The sequence below is a fragment of the Verticillium dahliae genome, genomic scaffold, assembly GCF_000150675.1.
Source record: "Verticillium dahliae VdLs.17 supercont1.2 genomic scaffold, whole genome shotgun sequence".
NCBI classification, from domain to species: Eukaryota; Fungi; Ascomycota; class Sordariomycetes; order Glomerellales; family Plectosphaerellaceae; genus Verticillium; species Verticillium dahliae.
In genome coordinates this window covers 2,179,742-2,193,676 of record NW_009276916.1, presented here as the reverse complement: position 1 = coordinate 2,193,676, position 13,935 = coordinate 2,179,742, and the positions used below count along the sequence as shown (strand labels likewise).

The following is a 13,935-nucleotide window of genomic DNA, read 5'->3' as shown; positions in this document are numbered from 1 at the left end:
TGCGTCGCCCATCTCTCTTTTCTTTGCAACCACCCGCTTCCCGTCCCCCTCTCCCCCACCCTCCCCCCCTCTCCTCTCCCTCTCCCCTTAATCACAACACACATATATCCCTCAGACTCACCCCTCCTCTTCCCACATCCCTCCTCCTCCCTTCCCTATACACCCCCTCCCCCCTCCCCCCCCTCTCCGTCTCCCCTCTCCCACGCCTACCTCTCCATATCCTACCCACTAACACCCACACACATACATACAAAATACATACATACACATCTGGCTTACTTCCCCCCGTCCACCCCACCACCCACCTATCCATCCCCACACCGCTTCCCATATTTCTCCCTCGCCACTCTTCCCCACCCCCCTGCATACCGAGCCAAAAAAAAAAAAAGAGGTGAGCAGCTGGTAGAGGCTTTACGATTGATGGATGGGATGGCGGTAGTTCGCCATTGATATAACCGCAACATGTCGACCCGCCATACAGCACCAGCTGCTTTGCATCTCCGGGCAGATGACTCCGTGCAGTCCAAAGCGAATTCTGCGATCTCTCGGCTCCAGTGGGTTACCGCGCAACGTGGGCGGGTGGAATGTGTGTCTCATTCACAATAGACTTGGCTTACCCTTTGAGGAATGCCAGACCGGGCGTGGCGGATACTGGGGCGTAGTCTGCCGTAACGAGGCGTGCGATATCGAGCGGTATAGACAAGGATACTAAGGAATGAGGAGTATACGATTCGAGGTTTGGCGAAGCTAGCCGCTGGTTCGCCTGGTCGGCAAGCTGATGAGCAATGTCCAGAGCGAGAAAAAACGACGTCACAAGCAATTGACGGGGAAAAGAGACGACACAAAAGCAGCTAGCTTTGGTGTTTCGGGGAAGTGCGGCCTGAGACAAGAAGTAAAGGGTCCTTTTGGTCTCAGAGGCATGTGGCAAGGGTCGCGTGCTACTCTTGATTCTGGCGATTTGAGACTCGGGAGACGAATTTGACGACCTGGGAAGGTGCGGATGACACAACACGACAGGGTCGAGCCGGTAGCCCCTCACCACTGACGCGTTGCCCTTGGCGCGGGTCCATTCTACTCACTCGTCAATATGCTGCTACATCCATGGCACTCGGATGAAGGCAGAATACCACTTCGAACCCCTGTGCTCAATCATATTTACTGGACCATTGTCGTCTGATTGAGATGCATGGCAGGTTGTGAGGTGAGGGGCCGAGGAATATGCCAAGCGTAAATTGCGACGGTGGAGGGGCAGCCCGCCAAACCCACGAGCCAGGCTTCTTGGCTGGGGGATGAAGCATTCCAGTTGTCGTTACCAAGGCTGTTGCACGGCCAGCTGCGTCATGTGGGTGTTCAGTCGAATGACCGGACATCACAAAGCACGAGATGATTGCTGTTCACCAAAACGAAGCCAACTGAGATTCAGTCTCGTGAGGAGCGCCGGCGACAGGCCTATGTTGGCAAACCCAAAATCCCATGCCGAAACGCCCATGCCCCATTGGTATTCATACACAGACTTAGGTCTGTACCAATTGTACGTCTCAGACCCGTCTGTGCTAGCCTCGTGGGCCCGGCCTCTTCTTTCGTTGCCCGAGTACATTCGGCTCGACAGAGAGGTGTCTCGAGCGTCCATCACCCACATCTTCTGGCGTGTAATGGATAGCTCTACGCGACCTCTCCAAACCTTCTGACTGTCCCATGTTCGGGTGCTCTCCGGTTGACTCGATGGTATTATAAGCGTATGTTGGAGTATTCCTTCTTCCACAGCTCTCTTCCATAAATACCACCGAGCGCTGTCTGGTAGGCGGTCTTGACCTCTCGAGCCCCTGCGTCTGAGTTCTCGCTGGCTGTTCAGACCTCACTGGATTATCTTCAGCGAGCCACAACGTCGGCCGTGAGCGCTCCAGGCCCTCGGCCCTCGGTCTCACTTGATGGTCAACATTGGGTCCGGAGACCCGTGTCGACATCGCCAAGCCAGAATCGTCGTTCATATGCCGCTTATTGTCGTGAAGAACACCGACATTCTTGTGACGGCGTTTTGATCGTGAGCTTTCGAGGCCTTGAGACAACGCTTTGACAGATGTGGCAGGTCTTGGCTTCCCGGATGTCCTAGATTCGCCAGTCGCGCCATCGTCGCCGCGTCTTTCTTCAGCAGATGCCACAGCACTCACTACCTTTCTCCTTGAACCTTTTTCAAGGCCGGTGAGAGGCCGGTCTTGAGCTTCGGGCACCTCATCGTCGGCGATGTACGTGCTTGTCAGCCTTGCACCACTGGCCCTCTCCAGCCCTGTAACCAGCTCACCGTTCTCCGCCTCACGCCGCTGTCTCTCCTTTTCCTCGCGCTTTTCTTTCCTCTCTCGCCCCTCGGCCTCCCGTCGACACCGTCGCATCTGCTTCTCACCCACCACCCAGGGCACCCCCAACACATCGCGCTTGAAACTGTCCCTCTTCTCCCAGAGCGCAACCTCCTGTGCTGTGGACCTTACAATCTTGACCTTTTGTATCTTGACCGTCTTCTCATCGCGAAAAAGCGCCACGCTCCCCTTGATGTCCACGACGGCGCCGACATCAACATGATCGCAACCCGGCTGCAGAAATTCAAGTCGTCGAGGCGCATACGCTAGCGGATCCTTGTCCCCAAAGGTCGGAAGCACGGCAGGGATGACTTTGACGGCAACATTGCACTCGATGCAGGCGCCGCTGCTGTCGTCAATGGTGAAGATGCGACGGTTGTAGACATCGTCGATGGCGACGACCACGCCGACGAGGCGCACCCATTTTACGGGAAGATTGCGGTGGAAGAACAGGCCTTGCCCTGCGTGAGCCTTGTTAGTGTTTGCCGCCTGGGAAGACGGAGTGGATGGAGACGCCTACCTTCATACTCGTTGTGCGTGTCGAGGGCGTGAATGGTCGCCGCGGTGAGCAGGCACCATTGATCAAACGTGGGGGAGAGGTGGAAGCAGTATTGAGGGTACAGGTCGGTGGATGCGCTGGTCATGGCATGGCCGGCAAACTGCGCTTTGAGGATTATGGAGAGATGTCGCAGGCGCTGGAAGTAGGACACCTTATCGTGTCTCGTTTCGTTTGACGCGGTCTGAAATGAGACGCGTCGATGGCAGATACATGCGAGCACTTTAAACCGTTGTGGAGTCGCAATGGCGCGCCTTGGTGACGCAGTCGCAGTTGGGGTAGGCAGCGATACCACCCACCACAGAGGGACCCGTTGACCCAGCGACAACCGGCCCAGTTCACCAGATATCAGAAGCTGCAGTCAGTCTGAGCGAGTTGCAAATCATCAATGCAAGAACGTGAGCAAAGCTCTGTAACATTGAATTCATTCAGGCTATGATTTGTCTCGGTATAGCCTAGGCCCAACGCCACATAATCCATACACTACAAATCGTGAAAAGCTGACCCAAAATACCATCCCATGCGCCGATTGACTTCCCTACTAACTCACACTCATTTCTTGGAGCTCCTTGTTGGCCTACTTGACTCAGAGGCCTTGGCTTTCTTGAGCCTCGCAGCCGCCGCCTGGAAAGCCTCCTCCGATGGCTCCTCCTCAACAACCCTCTTCTTGCCCGTCTTCGTCTTGCTCGGCGCTGCGTACTTGGCCTCGAGGTCCTGGAGAAAGTTGGCCCGCTTCGCCTGGTTCTGCTGGATCAACGCAGCCAGATCCATCTCATCGTCCTTCTTGTTCTTCTTGCCCTTCTTCTTGTTGCCAAACAGCTTGTCGTGTACGCCCAGCTCCTTTGCGTATTCCTCAGCCCCCTGCCCCTCAGCCTTCGCGGCCTTGACCCGCGCCGCTTTGGACTTGGCGCTCTCCTTCGTGTAGGCCGTGAAGGGTGGTACATCTCCCGACTTGATAGCCGCATCGATGATGGAGCGGAAACGCTCATCGTCCTCGAGCACGTCGCTCAGCATGACTGATTCGTAAACCTGGTCCATCTTGCCCTTGTGCTCCTCGTACGCCACGAGCACGTCATCCTTCTCCTCGTCGGAGCCCTTGTACTTGGCGGCGAACTTCTCAATGGCATCTGCCGAGATGGAATCGCGGAACTGCTCACGGTAGAAGTCGGACCAGTTGAAGCCGTCGGCGTCGACGATGGATTCGGAGGTCGAGCCGGTCGTGTCGTAGCGCTTGCGGCGCGCAGGATCAGAGAGGATGGCATAGGCGAAGGCGATGGACTGGAACTTTTCGTTGGCCTCGGACTTTTTGTCTTCGGGGACCTTGTCTGTTGGGCTCCAGTCAGCGCGTGTACGCAGCTTGAGGCTGGCCCTGGGGGCTGCGCTGCCTACCTGGGTGGTTCTTCAATGCTGCTTTGCGGTAGGCCGACTTCACCTGGTCGGCAGTAGCCTCCCGCTCGAGACCCAGCGTCTCGTAAGGGTCGATGGCCGGCGGCTCGCCATCGATCAGATCGTCGGAGGAAGACATTGTCGATCCGTTGTGTGTTTGATGAATATGTGGTCGATTGTGGTGCGTTGAGCCGGCAGAGCATCAGCCATCAACGCGTTTCGACGCGTCCGCATAAAGTGGCAGGCTAGGCGAGCTCCAAGTGGGGGTCAAGTCGGCAATCGACGCCTACAGTGCTGGGTGGCAGCTGGAGTAGTAGCCCCTCTAGAGGAGCTCCATCGCTCTACCCCTCCCTCACCAGTCTGCCTTTTCCCATCTGCATCTCAGGCGGATTGGCAAGGCGAATTGGGTGTATGACTTTTCACTGACAGGGACGAAGCTCGCCGAGAAGAATACCGGCTTTTTCTTGGTGCTCAAGACAAGATCTATCGACGACCACTGATTCTCAACCGCGTCTGCAACTTTACAGTTGTAACCATGGCTTCCATTACAGACACCGAGCCAGCGCCGTCCATCCATCCTGGTGACCACAAGGCGTATCTCCAGTACGCTCTGTCTCTAGCGGCCCGGTCGCCCCCGAAATCGACAAACTACAGTGTAGGCGCGGTTCTCGTCGACCCCAACACCAACGCCATCGTCTCCACTGGCTACACGCTGGAACTCGAAGGCAACACACATGCCGAGCAGTGCTGCTTCATGAAGTTTGCGGCCGCCCACAGTGTGACGGAAGAGGAGCTCGCGACGGCCGTCCAGTCACCACCCTTGATCCTGTACACGACAATGGAACCTTGCTCGGAGCGGCTCAGTGGCAACCTGCCCTGCGTGAAACGCATCCTCCGCCTGAAGCACCTCATCACGGCCGTCTACGTCGGCGTGCAGGAGCCGGAGAAATTCGTCAGTGACAACACTGGCCGAGGCGCTCTCCAAGCTGCCGGCATCGAGTTTGTTCACATTGGAGGGCTCGAGAAGGACATTCTAGCCGTCGCCACGGCAGGACATTTGATCAAGTAGGGAGCAGGCCACCCCACCACGACTGTCAAAGTTGGCTTCTACCTAGGCAAAATTGCAGGGAACACCATCCTGGAACCCGAGATATCCGTCACGACTCCCTCATGGTTTCTTCTTGATTTGGTAGCTGGCCAATCCGGGGATCCCCCCATCCTGTTGGATAGCTGCATCGATCCAGTGGCGAAAGTTACCCTTGCGATTGTTGGTTGGATTGGACTAGCGTCACGGCAATGATTGAGAGCTGCATGTAGCGTTGGGACAGCTCATTCACCCACACATGCTTCAGGTAGCCAGCGAAGCCGTGTGCCTTTCTTGGAGCTCACCCACAAGCTGTCTTGCCGACACATGCTGGCTCTCCGGGAAGAAAGAACAAACCAACTGCCAGCTTGTCATCAATTCTAAAGCACCCAATCTCCTTCCGTCATGGCGATGCCCTCGCTTCAAGGGCACATCCAGTTTTGTATCAATGGTATTGTCCGCACCCGGCAGTTTGCACGACTTCTAAAGTTGCTAGCACATCCCTCGGACCATCATCCTGGAGTCATGACGGTAGCCAATGCAGCCAGATTGTCACTGTAGCGTGCTATCACGTTGGGAAGCATGGGGGGATCTGTGCGGCCGTTCCTTTCAACCCCCGGACGGCTGCGATCCCGACTGGTTGACGACGCTACTTACCCTAAGGTACCTAAGCCACGTTCTCGACGTTTATTGTTTGGGCGTTGATTGACATCTGGGGATGTCACAGGAGACCTACCAACCCCAGACATGACCTCCTCGTCTTGATATTCCCTGACCAGCCATTCATGTTCAGGCTCGGCAGAAGGCGGGCGGGGGACAAAGTGGAAATACCCACTAGTGGGCCTCCCGCCTAGATGGTGCACTAGGGAGGGGCAGTGGTGCGTGTCCAGGCCTCAGCTCAGCTACCTCGTCTTGCTCGTCTTCCCGGTTTGGATTCTCGCACACCTGTCGATCGGAGCAGGGCATCATCGAACTTTTGGCCAAGTACCTGTGATCAGCCTCGTCTTTTCAAAAAGTCTCTGGAGTGTTTCTCTGTCTCATCTCACAACCCACGTCCTGCCGTCGCATGCCAACAAGTGCACCAACGACCACCCCTTGGAAGTTTGCCTCCTCAGTCAATGGCAAACTGAGACTTGCTCTTTACGACGCAAAACCTCATCCGCGGGCTTCATGCTTCGACAAACACGCTTCCATAGGTAGCTCAATCAAAGGGAGTTCCTCCCGAACCCAGAGTATCCCTGCGTCTGATAGCCATTTGCACAAGGATTCTGTTGGCCTAAGCAGGAGGATTGGGCAATCCGACAAACGGAACGCCCTCAGCACGACAATCAAAGACTCTCACCACGCCTCGGATATCTCATTCTACGAGCGATATCCACCCTCTACTCAACAAACTCCCATCACACTATCACTGAAGCTTGGCAGCTTCTACACTCGCCTTCCACTCAGCCTGACCTGCTGATTCTACGTCGCTGAACTTAAACTCGAACATCTTCACCGACCCAATCGCTCACCGTCTTGCATCATGGCTGATCATCCACGGGGCGGCCGCGGCGGAGGCCGTGGCGCAGGCCGTGGCGGAGACCGAGGCGGAGCCCGAGGGCGTGGCGGAGATCGTGGGCGCGGAGGGGATCGTGGGCGCGGGGGAGATCGGGGTCGCGGCAGCGCCTTCGGGGGCGGCCGTGGCGACGCCCAGGGTGGCCGCGGTGGGTATGGTGGTGACCGTGGAGGCCGGGGCAGTTACCGTGGAGATCGTGGAGGAGGCAGCACATATGGCGACCGCGGCGGTGGTGGTGGAGGTGGCTATCGAGGGGATCGTGGAGGTGGCGGCTTCCGAGGTCGTGGAGGCCGCGGCGGATTCGCCCCTCGCGCCGAGCCGTTCGAAGGCGAGCCTCATCGTGTCTTTGGGTTTGTCCCTCTTCTCATGTCTCAGTTCACATGTGTAGTTGCCCATGCTGACACTACTTCAGGCAAGACCAGGCCATCCCGGAACCTAACGCCGCAGTGACGGCTCTGGAGAACAAGCTCGTGGCCGCTTATCAGGCTCAGGGCCTGAACACAAAGATGAGCAAGCTCAAGGTGTCCGGTGAGGCTGATTTGCTGTTCCCCCTCCGCCCTGCATATGGAACCAAGGGAAACAAGGTGGTGCTCTGGGCGAACTACTTCGAGATGGGCGTCAAGCCAAAGGTTGTGTACGCTTACAACCTCGAGGTACACAAGGTTCGCCCCAACAAGGGCGCTCAGCGCCAGGTCGATCCGAAGACCAGGATCAAAAACAAGGCGCTGAAGACAGATGTCTCGGGACGAAAGCTAGCCATCATCATCCAGCTGGCTATGGACAAGCTGCGCGAGGAGGATCCGAAAGCGGTCCTCGCCACCGAGTTCAAGAGCAAGCTCATTTCGCTCCACAAGCTCAAGTACAACGATGACTGCCTTGAGGTGACCTTCAAGGGTGAGAATAGCAACAAGACAGAGAACTTCTTTGTCCGGATCGTTGATCCCATCGAAGCCTCGTTCGACGCAACCCTGCAGTATCTCAAGACCATGTCGGACAAGGCCGATCCCAATGGCTTCCCCAAGTTTGCCGTCCCCGTCGATGCCCTCGGCATCATCCTTGGCTACACTCCGCGCAAGAACCCCGAAGTCTCGCCCGTCGGGAGCGCTCGGTTCTTCCCCATCGGCCCGACATGCGTCGAGAAGCAGCTCGGCGTGAACAATCGGATCTCTGCCATCCGTGGATACTTTCAGAGTGTCCGCCTGGGCACCGGTCGTGCCCTCCTCAACGTCAATGTCACCAGCGGCGTCTTCAGGACTGCCGTTTCGGTTGCCGACCTCTGCCGCTGGGCCAATATCGCGCAGTACGGCGGATCGAACCCGCCCGACCCAGGCACTACCGCCAAGACGAAGGCCCTGTCCAACTTTCTCAGCAAGGCACGCGTCAAGTGCGTCTTCAGGGACGGCAATGGCCGCGACTATGAGGCGAAGAAAACAATGTTGGGCCTAGCTGGAATCAGCAGCTCGCAAATCAACAGGGACGTTCTCAAGAGCGAGACTGTCAAGTTCAAACAGAACTTCCAGTGGGGCGGACCCAAAGACGTGTGGTTCAAGATGGAACCTCGCGAAGGCGAGACGACTGTGATGGGCAACAGGCGTCCGGGTCACTACACCGTTCATGAGTACTCAAAGTGGAGTATGCGGACCGTCTCCTCAGCTTTTCCTGAAGCTTCACGCTAACCTTGACTGTAGAGTATGGTATTGACTTTGACGCGAAGCTCCCACTCGTCAACCTAGGACGACCCGACAAGCCGTTGTACGTGCCCGCCGAGCGGTGCACCATCATTGGCGGTCAGTCGGTGCGGTCCAAGCTCAGTGGCGAGGAGACGACGTTGATGCTCGACTTTGCCTGTCGGTCTCCGTTTGCCAACGCCCTCTCGATCAGCACGGAAAGTCGCAGCGCGCTGGGCCTGGATGAGAACCCGACACTCCAGCAATTTGGCCTGACCATCGACCGGCGCCTCCTGACGGTCTGGGGCCGCGAGCTCCAGTCACCCTCGGTCCTTTATCTCAAAAACAAGGAGGCGAGGACGTTTAGCGGCGGATGGAACATGCGGGACGTGCAAGTTGCTGAGGCGGGTCCCAAGATCACGAACTGGGCCTGGGTGCAGGTGACGGAGAGCGAACGCTACATCGATGCTGCCGAAGCCGTGGGCAAATTTGCCGCCTTCCTTGCGAACACGGGTATCCCCATCGACACGGCCCCTCGGCGAGGTCTTCGGGTACGCACTTCGTCGTTCCGATACCAGGACGACGTGGAGGCGGCGTTCAAGGAACTTGAGCAAAGGGCTGTCAAGGGGCCCCCCAATCTCTTCGTGCTCGTCATCCTGCCCCGTCAGGACACCACTCTCTACAGTGTTATCAAGACGCTGGGCGACTGCCAATTTGGATTCCACACGATTTGCGCCGTGGAGAAGATGTTCACCAAGGAGAATCCCATGACGTTCGCCAACATTGGTCTCAAGTGGAACCTCAAAAACGGCGGCATCAACCACAGGGTCAAGGATCCCATCGGCATCGTGGCCCAGGGCAAGACCATGGTCGTCGGCTACGACGTCACACACCCCACCAACATGGGTCTGCAGCCAGGAAACAAGGACTTGCCGCCGAGCATCGTCGGCCTCGTGGCCAGCGTTGACAAGGATCTGGGACAGTGGCCGGCGGTGGCGTGGGAGCAGGAGTCGGGCCAGGAGATGCTGGACAGCAAACTCATGGAGAGCTTCAAGTCGCGGCTGGAGCTCTGGCGCAAGAAGAACCCGCAGTCGCTCCCCGAGTTCATCGTCGTCTACCGCGATGGCGTCTCGGAGGGGCAGTTCAGCCAGGTGCTCGAGCAGGAGCTGCCGCAGATGCGCGAGGCGTGCCGCGTCATGTACCCGAACGGGCGCATGCCCAAGCTCTCCATCATTGTGTCGGTCAAGCGGCACCAGACACGGTTCTACCCGACTCGCGAGGACCACATGGACGCCAAGTCGCGCAACATCAAGAACGGCACGGTGGTGGACCGGGGCGTGACGCAGGCGCGGTACTGGGACTTTTTCCTGACGGCGCACACGGCGCTCAAGGGCACGGCGCGGCCGGCGCGGTACACGGTGCTGCTGGACGAGATATTCACAACCAATTACGGCATGACGGAGCAGGCGGCCAATCAGCTGGAAAAGTTCACGCACGATCTGTGTTACCTCTTTGGACGGGCCACCAAGGCCGTCAGCATCTGCCCGCCGGCGTACTACGCGGACATTGTGTGCGAACGGGCGCGGGTGCACAGGCCCGAGTACTTTGACGTCTCGGACACCATGTCGTCGTCGGTGCGCAGCGGCGGAGGCCTGTCGGCCGACGACGGGGCCAAGGTGGTGCATGCACGGCTCAGGGACACGATGTACTACATTTAGGCCGACGGCTTTCGTTGACGTCATGCACTGCAGATTGGAAACGGCGTGCTTTAGGGAAGATTGATGATGATCAGCGTGACCCTGTGAATAAGGTAGCGAAGGACAATTCGAGTTGCGTCGCATCGGCCTACAAGTTCATCCGAGTGACGATGTTTCCCCTGGTGGGTTTGTAGGTGGGTTTAGCCCGAGAACCGTACGAGGGATCAGCGCTCGGCATCCGGGGAAGGCCGAGTCCTGATGGGCCCAGCCCTATGAGTAGGGCATCCATCGGGACGGGTGTCGGGGACGCCATTGTCAGCGTCGTACGTGAATATCACAGCAAATAGATCTGTGCAGGTGATGTGCATGACGCTCAACATGACTGTTCGTCAGCAAGGTAAGCCGGGACGATCTCGAGACACTAGGCAAAGTAAGATGGCTAGTTCCCTTACCTAGGTAGGTACCTTGGCTTGGGCCAAAGTACACGTAGCTGCTACCTAGGCACGAAAAGGTCGAAAAGGTCACGATCGCGTGGGCCAGTGGACGGCGCCTTCGATTGGGCCCTGCTAATCTGATCCAGCACTGTTGCCTGATGGCTGCTGCTCTCTATCTACTGACATGCTCTCCGGCCAACGAGAAGAGGGGGACGAGCAATTCCCTTGGTGTCGTCGGATGATGTTCTAGGCAGGTCCTGGTGAGACCTGGCGTCCCGTGGCTTCTGCCTGCCGCTGACCGTTGGCCTAAGGCTAGGACGCCCTTTCGTGCATGCCCAGGCAACAGCTTGGGCCACCTACCTGATGACGGAAATGAAAGAGGGAAGGAGGGACTTTGGGGTCTCGCGTGTTCGCGTGTTCGCTTCCCCTTGTTACCACGCCGCCTGCCCCCATGTCTCCAAATGCGAGGGAGGGACCGAAAGTTCAGCTCGGCCTTGGGCGCCAGTGGAAAGGGCACCCGCCGGACCCTGCCTGGCCTGCTTCCCATGCACGGGTGTGTTTCCTTCCTGCTTCCGTACCAGTCGCCAGGTCCAGTCCCTTGCTCCTGCTCCTGCTCGGTAGACGGCCCAGCAAATGCTAGAAATCGAACTCGGACTTCGGTCTTTCGCTTCGTCAGGAAAGACCGTTACACGACGCACCAAGTCGCCATTGCTTCTGCTGCTGCATTTTATTTTCCTTGTTTCGTCGCGTCATCACCCTCTCCCACACCCCCTGTGATTTTACTTCTCATCAACAACTTCACTGCAACTCTGCGCACTATTAATACTCTACTGTTGTCCCGCTTCCGTTCACCTGGCAGCATCCGCCCAGACGACGCCGGTCCAGCATATACTATTAGCCGCAAAGGACAAAACCCACCATACTGGCTGCCTCCCACCTCGCCTTATGAACCCCTTGGAATCCAGATTCATCCTACTCCCTGGCGTGTCTCTCTACCTAGCTTTGCAATATGGCTTCGCCGCCGGAAACCACACCCGTCGAGGTCAAGCCGACCCAAGTACACGCCCACCCTCAACCACAGCCGCAGCTGGAGAAGAGCGACGACACCACCTCGACAGAGGTGGCCACCCACGACCCCATTGATGAAAAGGCATCAGTCGATAGAGCCTTTGATGAAAAGACTCTTGACGACGGCGCAGCTGAGAAGCCCGTCGAGAAAAGTCAACATGAGCCAGCCGCGGATGCAAACGCGAACGGCTCCGTCGAAGATGAATCCATCTATCCCAAAGGCCTCAAGCTCACCCTCATTCTCACTTCATTGTGCCTCGCCGTTTTCCTCGTCGCCCTCGATCAGACAATCATCGCCCCGGCCCTGGGCGCCATCACGGCCCAGTACAACTCGGTCGGCGACATTGGGTGGTACGGCTCTGCCTACCTCTTGACCACGACAGCCCTGCAGCCCCTGTATGGTGCCATTTATAAGCACTTCAACGTCAAGATCGCCTTTCTCATCGCCATCTTCATCTTTGAGGTCGGCAGCGTCGTCACCGCTGCCGCCCCCACCTCGACCGCTTTCATCATCGGTCGTGCCATTGCTGGCATTGGCACAGCTGGTCTATTCTCCGGATCCATCGTCATCCTGTCCTACACCATGCCGTTGCGTCTTCGGCCCTTGGCATTCGGCCTCATCGGCGGCATGTGGGGCATCGCCTCGGTAGCCGGCCCTCTTCTGGGCGGTGCCCTGACTGACCATGCCACCTGGCGCTGGTGCTTCTACATCAACCTGCCCATCGGAGGCGTCGCCATGGCCGTCATCGTCTTCTTTCTGCATCTGCCCAAGAATTCGCACAATCTGCAGGGCCTCACCGTCAAGGAACGTGTCCAGCGACTTGACATAATCGGTGCCCTCCTCTTCTTGCCGGCCATCGTCTCCCTCCTGCTCGCCCTGCAGTGGGGCGGCAACAAGTACAAGTGGAACGCTCCCACGACCGTTGGCCTGTTCGTCTGCTTCGCCGGCCTGCTCCTTCTCTTTGGCGTCGTTCAGCTGCGCAAGGGTCCCAACGGCACTCTGCCCCCTTGGCTTTTCCGAAACCGCAATGTCGTCTGCGCCATGCTCTTTGCTTTTTGTTTTGGCGGGGCCTTCTTCCCGCTCATCTACTACCTCAGTCTGTACTTCCAAGCCGTGCAGGGCGTGTCGGCTGTCCAGGCCGGCATCAAGATTCTCCCACTGCTCCTCTCGGTTGTCCTGTCTTCCATTGTCAGCGGCGCTCTCATCTCCTGGCTTGGCTACTACAGCGCCGTCACGCTCCCCTGCCTCGCCCTCTTCATCGCCGGCGCCGGCGCACTGACGACTCTCGACGTCGGCACTGGCCTGCCCAAGTGGTTTGGTTTCCAGGTTCTCGCCGGCCTCGGCGTCGGTCCAGGCTTCCAACTCGGTGTCCTTGTGGTGCAGACCGTGCTCAAGCTCGAAGATGTGCCAGTAGCCACGGCGTGCGTGCAGTTCTTCCAGGCCCTCGGCGGCGCTGTCATGATCGCCGTCGCTCAGTCACTGTTCCAGACGGGGCTCATGGACGGCGTCCGTAAGAATGTGCCGGGCATCGAGCCGCGCATCTTCATCAACTCTGGAGCTGACCAGGTGCGGGAGCTTCTCGAGAACTTGGCAAGGGAGGATGCGCTGGGTGACGTTCTCGATGCGTACATGGTCGGACTGCAGGATACGTTCTACGTTACTCTCGCGTGTGCGGCTGTTGCGTTTGTGGCGTGCGCTGGTCTGGAGTGGAAGAGCGTCAAGAAGGATGGAAAGGGGGCAGCCGTTGTGGCCGCCGTCTAGGTTGTAAAGAGGATGATGATTTCTTACGTTTATTGGATGATTTTGTACAACAGGACATATGGATAGATACCCTGCTCATTCTGGAGACACAAACCTGCTCTCACATTGTACTAATTGGATTGATTGAACTTGATGGTATTCGCTTCTTCTCCTCTCTGCTATTGTGTATCATCCGGCGGTCTGTCCCACCCTCTTCTCTTCGCCTTTCCCCCGCCCGCGCCCCTCTCCCCCTCCTCATCACCACCACCCACGAACCGCAGCACCCAATCCCAGACCCTCCTCGTCTTGTCAACCTGCGGATGTCCGCCCCTGCGCAGGTCCGCGCCCGATTAGCACCCAGCCCCTTCCCCCTTCGCCCGGCTCGATACAGCA

The 13,935-nt window shown here is 57.8% G+C and overlaps 6 protein-coding genes across 6 annotated transcripts in view; 3 read left to right on the top strand and 3 right to left on the bottom strand.

Annotated features, from left to right (window-relative positions):
- Nucleotides 1-1,869: 1,869 nt before the first annotated feature.
- VDAG_01533 (OB-fold nucleic acid binding domain-containing protein) lies at nt 1,870-2,995 on the bottom strand (the record flags this gene model as incomplete). The annotated part of the gene is made up of 3 exons (XM_009650419.1): nt 1,870-1,920; nt 2,172-2,812; nt 2,872-2,995. 3 exons carry the CDS (start codon nt 2,993-2,995, stop codon nt 1,870-1,872), a joined length of 816 nt encoding a protein of 271 aa, XP_009648714.1.
- Nucleotides 2,996-3,459: 464 nt separating this feature from the next.
- Nucleotides 3,460-4,407, bottom strand: VDAG_01532 (chaperone protein dnaJ 6; the record flags this gene model as incomplete). The annotated part of the gene is made up of 2 exons (XM_009650418.1): nt 3,460-4,288; nt 4,340-4,407. The coding sequence occupies 2 exons, from the start codon at nt 4,405-4,407 to the stop codon at nt 3,460-3,462; spliced, it is 897 nt and encodes a 298-aa protein (XP_009648713.1).
- Nucleotides 4,408-4,828: 421 nt separating this feature from the next.
- Nucleotides 4,829-5,362, top strand: VDAG_01531 (diaminohydroxyphosphoribosylamino-pyrimidine deaminase; the record flags this gene model as incomplete). The annotated part of the gene is made up of 1 exon (XM_009650417.1): nt 4,829-5,362. One exon carries the CDS (start codon nt 4,829-4,831, stop codon nt 5,360-5,362), a length of 534 nt encoding a protein of 177 aa, XP_009648712.1.
- Nucleotides 5,363-6,338: 976 nt separating this feature from the next.
- Nucleotides 6,339-10,320, top strand: VDAG_01530 (eukaryotic translation initiation factor 2C 3; the record flags this gene model as incomplete). The annotated part of the gene is made up of 3 exons (XM_009650416.1): nt 6,339-7,285; nt 7,348-8,567; nt 8,624-10,320. The coding sequence occupies exons 1-3, from the start codon at nt 6,903-6,905 to the stop codon at nt 10,318-10,320; spliced, it is 3,300 nt and encodes a 1,099-aa protein (XP_009648711.1). The 5' UTR covers nt 6,339-6,902.
- A 1,422-nt stretch (nt 10,321-11,742) lies between these two features.
- On the top strand, nt 11,743-13,563 carry VDAG_01529 (MFS transporter; the record flags this gene model as incomplete). The annotated part of the gene is made up of 1 exon (XM_009650415.1): nt 11,743-13,563. One exon carries the CDS (start codon nt 11,743-11,745, stop codon nt 13,561-13,563), a length of 1,821 nt encoding a protein of 606 aa, XP_009648710.1.
- A 158-nt stretch (nt 13,564-13,721) lies between these two features.
- VDAG_01528 (uncharacterized protein) overlaps nt 13,722-13,935 on the bottom strand; it is a gene marked incomplete at both ends in the record, with an annotated part of 1,027 nt that continues 813 nt past the window's right edge. The window contains one exon of the mRNA XM_009650414.1: nt 13,722-13,872. Coding sequence (XP_009648709.1) covers nt 13,722-13,872 — 151 coding nt within the window. The remainder of the gene's footprint in view (nt 13,873-13,935) is intronic.